An 8,373-nucleotide genomic window follows, 5' to 3' on the forward strand; every position below is an offset into this window, starting at 1 on the left:
TGAGGTTTTTGCTGAAGTTTGTTTCTTCACTTGACAATCGACAGTAAACCAACTTCAGGTGATGATCTATTACTTGGAACTTCACTAAGCAAAATGACTTGATGTTTTGTTTGGAAATGTGTTGCTCCAGCCGGAATTAGCCTTGGAACAGGGAGAATTACCAGAAGGGAAACAGCATATGAAAGCTCCTAAACGTGGCCAGAAACGAAAACAAAAGTCAGGTGAGGAGGAGGAAGCTCAAGTGCCTGAGGACCCTGCCTTCAGTGAATACACAGAGAAGGAAGGTGAATTCACAGGGAATGTTGGAGACGAGACTAATTCAGCTGTACAGAGCATCCAGCAGGTGAGCTCCAGTAGCAGGGTGATGGGTAGCAGGCATTGCTTTAGAGGGGTAATAATTCTTTTTTCCTAATAGCAAACACAAAAGAGTGATCGGACCATTTAGGGCTAATTTGATAAATTGTGGTAACACAAAGATGAATAGAGACTTTAAAAAAACAAGGAGTTGGACCAGTAAGCTCCTCATGGGTTTTTTTCATTTCCTTTGGTGTTACCATCTCCTTGTTTGCTAGATACCACTAACTGGCTGAAGCTGTGACTAAAAGTGTGAAAGTTAATTCGGCTGCTTGTTTTGAATGTTGCATATGCCTCCCTCCCATTACCTTCTTATTTCTATATGTGGAAGTTGTTATATTCCAAGCTATGTTCCCCTCTGTGTGTATGACTTCTCTTGCTGGCAGTAGCAACGTGTGAGCCCATCAGCACTCAGGCGATCTTTCTTGATGCTTGGTATTTGGTAGTCAGCTGCAAGATATAAGGTTGAGGTTACCTTTCTGTTTTTCCTCAGGTGGTGGTGACCCTTGGTGACCCAAATGTCACAGCCCCTTCCAGTTCTGTCGGGCTGACAAATATCACTGTTACCCCCATTACGACAGCATCTGGAACCCAATTCACAAACCTCCAGCCAGTGGCTGTGGGCCATCTGACTGCACCTGAGCGCCAGTTACAGCTGGACAACTCAATTCTCACCGTGACGTTTGACACCGTCAGTGGTTCCGCCATGCTGCACAACCGCCAAAATGACATTCAGATCCAGCCGCAGCCAGAGGCAGCTAATCCTCAGTCTGTGGCCCATTTTATAAACCTGACCACCTTGGTGAACTCCATTGCTCCTCTAGGGAACCAGATAACAGAACAGCATCCTCTGACATGGAGGTCAGTGCCTCAGACTGATGTCTTGCAGCCCCAGGCACAGCCAACGCAACAGCAGTCAGGACAGCAACAGGTTCAAACAGAGCAACAACAACAGATGTATAGCTACTAATTTATACTTTGAGAAGTTTTGAAATGGACAGTACTTAGAGACAAAAACACACAGACGTTTGGAAAATTTCTAATAGGATTGTTTGCTGGATACCAAACAGAGATGGGAAAATGTTTATACAATGAAATGTAAGCTAAAACTGGCATAGCACCCTGCAACACCCTAATCTTGAGATTCTCATGCTGTCTCTAGACCTTGCACTGTCTTAAAAAAAAGAAAAAGGAAAAAAATCTCACCGTAAATTTAGCACCCCCTTGCACTGTGTATTTCGTGCAGTAAGATTGAGATTTGACAGGAGCATCATAATACATCTTAACCAAAGCAGGGAAATCCTAAATAATACGGCACTGGTGATTTACAAAACCCTTTCAGCCATACTATGTCACTTCTTTCCAGTCTGGAAATTACATATGAAGACCTTGTTCACAGTGAGGTGGAATGCACTTGCAGTCAGCTGGTAAAGACTGAAATGTAAAGACACAAATGGGCAAAACAATAATTGTCTTGTTTTTTATCTTCTTTAGGTCTTGTATCTAACAACATTGGTCAAGTAGGTGGAGGTTGGGGCTTTAGGGTGGGGATGAGTTTGGTGTGGAAGAAAATATACCAATTTCACAAAGTATTTCCATTTTAGTCATGGGAAAACCCCTGTACCCATAACACAGTGTTAGTGCTACTTGAATCAGATAGCTGGTCTAATGCTAAAGCAACTTTTATGGTCTTCTAGTCAAGTTTGAATCAAACCAGTTAGGAACTGAAAAAAAGAATGTGATACAGTTTTATGTAAGTTTTCAAAACTGCTCTTTCAATCTTGCTTTTAGCTAATAGGTCTGAAGAGCAATCAGTCCCCTTTGATCAAGTTCAGGATGTGAATTTTTTTCGATTAGTCTTCTTTCATCGTGTAATAAACATTTGAGAAAGCATTCTTTTTATATATATATACATATATATATATATAGCCTTTGTACTTTACTGTGTGTTCCTGGTGAATATTTGTGTGAAAAACACTGTTATCAATATGATTCATTAATTTTTTCATCCCTATATTGCCCTTTCTCACAGAAATAACGTATGGATTCTATTCCTTCTGTTTCCAAAACTATTTCCAAAATTCATAGCCACACACAAGATTGTGGGAAACGCAAGAAAAGAGAATGTCCGAAGCATATTCTGCCACATGGAGGCAGTACGCCCTAGTGTATAATGGGCAAGGTTTGCATGACTGTTGGGGATATAAATAGTGGGTTGGGTCAAATACATCATTGCTGATGCTATACTTTCATTCCATTCTCCATACACTGATGTGCAGTCTGGACTTTTGCATGTCAAGAAGATAGTATCTTTCCCACAGAGAAAAAGCAGCTGATATCAAAAAGGAATAAACAAAAAAAATGTTGCTGCCTGGAATCCCGAAAGGCAAATCTGTCCTTCCAGCTGTGGCTGAAGAACAAGGTCCTTTTGGGGCAGCAGACTGAGCCACAGAACTGTGCTGAAGATTTTTGCCGAGGATAAAGCAGCTGCTGTGTTAGACAGTGAAGATAGATCGATGGTTGTAAAAATCCTGTCTGTGCCTATCGTATTTATGAAAATGTTCTATGTATTAGGAAAAATATGAGTAGGAATGACTTCAGCTTTGAAAGTCTGTATTAACATGGACTACTTGACCCCTAAAGGATGCCTTATAATCTCTACAACAAATTCTTCCAAAGTATAAATGTCTGGATATTAAAGTTAACCTCCAATGGTTTTCCTGGTGCCATAGCAGTGTCCAGAGGCGCACTATGCTAGGCTCTGTGTAAAGCTTAGTTGCAACAGGACATGTATAGGAAAGGGGTTTCTGGTGACAGATTTTGTGTGTCAGAGGAGCAGAATGACTTTTCTGTAAATGTCAACAAGCCTATAAACTGTCTGCATGGGAGGGACCTATGTTTGATGGGACAAGGATGCATATCAGAAAGAGAAAATATCTTTTACCCGTGTGGGAAAGAGGATTTTTCATTCCTTAGCCCCTTCTGTCTTCCTCAGATCCTTTTCACACAATACCATGAGATCCTGTAATTTTATTAGCCTCCCAGTATCTATCCTGAGAAGTGCAGTTTTATGCCCCTCTATCACCTGGATTATTTCACCACTGGCTTGAGCCAGTTAACTTTCTCCTCAGCTGTCCTGTCCACAAATGCTTCCCCTTCACACCAAACCCACGGGTCAAGAGGAGGCTAGGTTTTATTTATGAAATACGTTGGTTTTATGTACTTGAAACTACTCCCCACCCCCCGACCCCCCTGTGTTTGGTGCCTAATTGGTAAAGGCATGTTATCTTTTGGCAGGGTACTTTGGGGGGGGGGGGGGGGGGGGGGGGGAAGAGGGAAGGAAAGCAAATGGAGAGGTCCTAGGTCAAGTTGTTATGGTAAATAAAAGATGGCTAACATCTAAAAAAATACATATATATATACACGCACACATGGAGGGTTACAGTGCTGCATATAGAGTTTCTCCAAGGTCAGGGGTTTGTTTAGACATATGTAAATGGTGATTAAGCTTTTAAGTGGGGAAGAGGAGTTTTTTTGCCTTAGCTGCAGAGTGAGTACATCTGTTCTATGTTAATACTACTGATAGTAGCGTTCATGATGCATTGAATCAACCTGAGTCATTTTAACATGTAATTGCCTGTTTAATAAGAATTGCATATGGAGGTAATCAATCATTATAGAGACCTCTCTGACTTCACAAAACCTCTTTATCCTCATGTGATCCTCTGGTATTCTGTACTCTTACGCTCCCATGCTAACTGGCCTGCTTAATCCCATCCAGGCAAGTTAGCATCTTACCTTTCTGGTAATGATTGATTCTAGCTGATTTAAAAAGGAATGATCACACAATAAATGCTTGCGTGTTGGTGGTCACATAGAAAAGAAATGTCTCTCTTGAGTCTCTCAGTATCCCCAAAATCATAGAATCATAGAACAGTCCAGGTTGGAAGGGACCTTGAAAGATCATCTGGTCCAGCCTTTTTTGGGAAGGGGAGCCTAGATGAGATTATCTAGCACCCTGTCCAATTGCATCTTTAAAACCTCCAGTGACAGGGACTCTGCCATGTCCCTGGGGAGGTTGTTCCAGTGGATGATTGTTCTTACTGTAAAAATTACCTTCAATAATACTCTACTTCAGGAGGGAAACATAGAACCATTGGAAGGGCTTTGACTAGGCCAGGCAATAGAGAGTTCTCTAAAAGCTAATCTTCCCAGAGCACTCCTTTTAGAAATGATCTTGACTTTCCCTACAACCATTGCTATGGTACCTCATCATCTCTCAGTGTGATTTTATTATTACTACTGTTAGTAACATCCCTATGAGAACACAGCTGTATCTGGGGTGCGCTGCAACGTGAAACATTGCAAAACAAATTCTTCTGGTTTTCTTTCAAACAAATTATTTTGTTTGGAGAAGTTGGAAATAGATGTCTTTTCAGACAGAGCTTACCTTGGAGAACTATTGACTGCCAGCTGCCCTCCCAACTAAGCCTTTTTCAGATGAATACCAAAGTTATTCTGATGCTGTTCGAAACTGCACAAGAAATAAAACTACGTAAGGGATGTGCAATCTAAATTTCTTTTGCCAATTTGTTACTAGCCTTTTCAGCTATAGGATGTGAAGGTTGTTGTTTTCAGCCATGTGTTGGAGATTCTGCATTAACAACTGTTCAGTAACAAACTGGAATTACTTTGAGCCAAAGGAGTGATGTTGTGTAGTGTTCTGTGTATTGTCATTGTTCATTGCTAAGACTATTATTTAATTGAATGCTATCTGTGGCACATGGGCTCTGAAGTAAAGGAGCATCAAGGTACAGAACCCTTTCTCTACCAGTGTTATTCTTTTCTGGTCCGTAATTAATGCAGCAAACATTTTTTTTCTTCAAGTCGCATAGACTTGCTTCAAAAGCAATAAGCTTAATCATTATCTCGTAGAACTTTGTACATCCCGCAATATACAGAAACACGGGGTAGCGTTCTAAAATATTTATTCTATAGCTTGTTACTGGGTAATAACAAAGCAGAGGAGACTGAATCTTTCTTGGCTATAGTCTGTGGTGAGTTCTCTCAGGAAAACCTACTGTATCAAGTGCTATTACACTCTCTAAAATTAAACTTTTCTTTTGAGATGCGTCAGTATAAAAAGTGAGTGTTTTTGCAGAAACTTGCCAGTCAGTCTCCTATGTAACCAGCTACGTTTCTGTACCTTTTTGTTGTTCCAGAAATTGTTTGAAGTTAACAGCCAGGTAAGAGTTGAATTTATTTCTAGAACTGAATTTTCTGTCAGTTTGTCAGAGTGATTTGCTAGTGTTCTGCATCCAGAAAGATGCCTGAATTTCTCATCTTGAAAACTGGGAATGGAAAAAATACCATACGTCCAAATGACAATCATATAAAAACTGGAGGTACTACATGAAAACGGATAGGGTAAATAGCTTTGTTAGTATTGCTTTGTGAATTCTTGTTCAGGAATGAGATTTCTGTGGTGCTATTTAAAGTAATAATAATTTCATTCCTCCTAATTACTTTTGGCCTTACATTTATTATTGATATAGGCATACCTGTTGGAAAATCTTTAACCCTTTGTATTTTTGGTGTGCCTTTTCATGGTGTTGGCCTCATCTGGTGTAAAGGACAAGGAAACATACTGGAGGAGGATACTGCTGATCCACACCACGATGCACAGCAAAGCTCTGCTTGTAGTTTTGGAGACAGACTGTGCAGCCAAGTGACTTGCATCTGTGAGATGAGTTACCAAGGTTTGTTTTCACATAAGGGCTTTTGCCCTATAGCAAACCCAAAGTGTCATGTTGGCAACAGGAGAAAGAAAAAAGTGTTTCCATTGTGTTTGTAATCAACTCGTCTTAGAGTGATTTTCTTCAGTACTGAGATGCTACTATGATATTTGCACTGTATATGGCAAGAAGCCATTAAATTTCCTTGATTAAAAATGTTAGAACGCTGTAAAAAGCCACAGGTACTTCACCGTACAGTGCAACATGATTGGAAAGTAGTGTTTCTTGCCCTAAAATGCTTTGAGAAAGCTGTTCTGGATTTCTTTTCCCTCCTGGGTGCTGAAGTGCTGTTCTGCATGTTCAGTTCAGACTGGGATTCGGCATACAGAGCCCCTGCAGTACAGCTAATGATGGCTGACACGTTGGATCGCTTTTCTAGAGAGCCCGGTTGTTTTCTAGAGAGCCCAGGCTCACTGTTGCTAAACTTAAATCCCCACCAGCTGAGCTGAAAGGGGCAGAGAGGGTACGCTTTGAGTGTGGCAGGGAAGGTGAGACCTGTCCAGGAGACTTCAGTCTCGCCCCTGGAGTCAGGATTTCATCAACGTTTGTAGTGTAATGCTGTTGTCTTTCTGGCTTATCCATGAGCTGTTCTGACCAGTTACAGTGCCTGGTTAGTTACTAACACTGTTGAAAAGCTGGTTATTAGGTGCAATAGCTGTAGAGCAGCTGATGTCAAAAGCAATTAAAAATACTGAGTTTGGGGATTTATTTCATATAAAGCGAAGTTTTTAAGTTCTAATGTCTTTTTGCTGTCAGTTCAGTGCTTTCCTGTATTCTTGTTTACTTACAGATTTTGATTCTAAAAAGCTTTTAAGGTGTTCAGTAAATGTAGCAAAAATTTAAATGGCTACAAAAAAAGAAGTGTAGTAATGGCAGAACGAGGAGTTAAAATTAGGAGAAACTAATGATACTAATTTCTACAGATTTCCGCCCTTCTCCTACGCACGTGAGTCTGAGGTTCTTGCCCGTGACGCTAGCTCAGGGAAGGAGACGACACATGCTCTGGCTCATCTGCCAGAATTACTCGTGTGGGGATTGATGCGCTGGGTGTTGTTAACGCGAGCAGATCCCAGCCGAGTTCTGCCAGCCTTCCCCTCGAGCCACGTGCTCATGTCAGTATCTCTTCCCGACACAGCTGGCTGTTTTCACAGAGCTCACGGGAACGTGAGCGTCTCTGAGACTTGCACCTCTCACGTTTAGGGAACGTCGAGAAACAGATTCAGAACTGGGGAGGAAGAGGGACCTGAGAGGCAATGACATACATTGGAAGTATAGCTAGAAACTATGTGGGAGAACACATGCTCAGCCTGCTGTACCGAACTGTATGGTAAGTTGTGGTGGACGCAGTGCTGTTAACTAAACATTAGCAATTACTGCGTTCAGATGCTTTTTTCTAGCAGAACCTATACTCTGTTACTTGTATAGGGGAAAGTGTTAGTGTGTGTTCAGATTACCGTGGATTAAATTCAAAGGTTTGAAGTCACACGCTCAGTGTGTTATGCGCAGCAACGTGCAGAAACCAAAGGGTAAGATGCTCAAATGATAAGAGAATGAAGCAGGTCCGCATTTCATCACTTCTGGGAAGCAGGAAAGCAAGGTTGTGGGCAGCGTCTTCTCAAGAGTGACTGTCCTTTCTCGCGCACAGAACAGACCTGCTCTGTTGTACGTGATACCTGCGTGCAAGTGGGACACAGCAGTGTCATCAAGGGGATGACACTGGAGTAGAGAGGGGTGTTTTACAGTGAAAAAACTCAAATCAGCTCATTAAAGGAAAGGGTGGGGAAGCTCTAACCCTAGCTCCTTGCTGTGCCAAGGAGAGGGAGATAGAAAAGAATGGCTCTCAATCTGTTACGCTGGCTGTGTTGTGGGTGGGTAAAAAATAAACCAACTGCATGCGTGAGCTACTCTTCCCTTCCCTCACACCCGTGCCTGTGTTAAGACCCTAGTCTGAGCTTTCAAAGGAATAAATACCTTTGCCTGACTGACGTACAGATGGCACTTGTGCCCGAGGGCCTTAGTTAGCATCTAGAACTCAGGATTGGTTTTCAAAGTATGGGTACGTAGGTTGGGGGTATTTGGGCAGGAGCGGCTTCTTTTCGGGGCTGTGTGTGTCTTAAAAAGTAAAGAATAGGTGCTTTATTGCCCTCCTGTGAAGTCCATGCTGACGCAAACAGAAGATTTTTGCTGAAGAGACAGTGGAATCAGTGACAAAGCACCGTTTTTA

General features: G+C 41.8%; 1 protein-coding gene across 4 annotated transcripts in view; it reads left to right on the plus strand.

Moving 5' to 3' along the window:
- Positions 1 to 3,576, plus strand: part of PRDM15 (PR/SET domain 15) — a 37,572-nt gene extending 33,996 nt beyond the window's left edge. For all 4 annotated transcript variants that reach the window (XM_050906405.1, XM_050906415.1, XM_050906423.1 and 1 more), the window contains 2 exons: positions 131 to 343; positions 848 to 3,576. In XM_050906405.1, coding sequence (XP_050762362.1) covers positions 131 to 343; positions 848 to 1,324 — 690 coding nt within the window. In that variant the 3' untranslated portion in view covers positions 1,325 to 3,576. The remainder of the gene's footprint in view (positions 1 to 130; positions 344 to 847) is intronic.
- Positions 3,577 to 8,373: the final 4,797 nt, after the last annotated feature.

Source organism: Gymnogyps californianus, chromosome 1 (assembly GCF_018139145.2).
Source record: "Gymnogyps californianus isolate 813 chromosome 1, ASM1813914v2, whole genome shotgun sequence".
Taxonomy (NCBI): domain Eukaryota; kingdom Metazoa; phylum Chordata; class Aves; order Accipitriformes; family Cathartidae; genus Gymnogyps; species Gymnogyps californianus.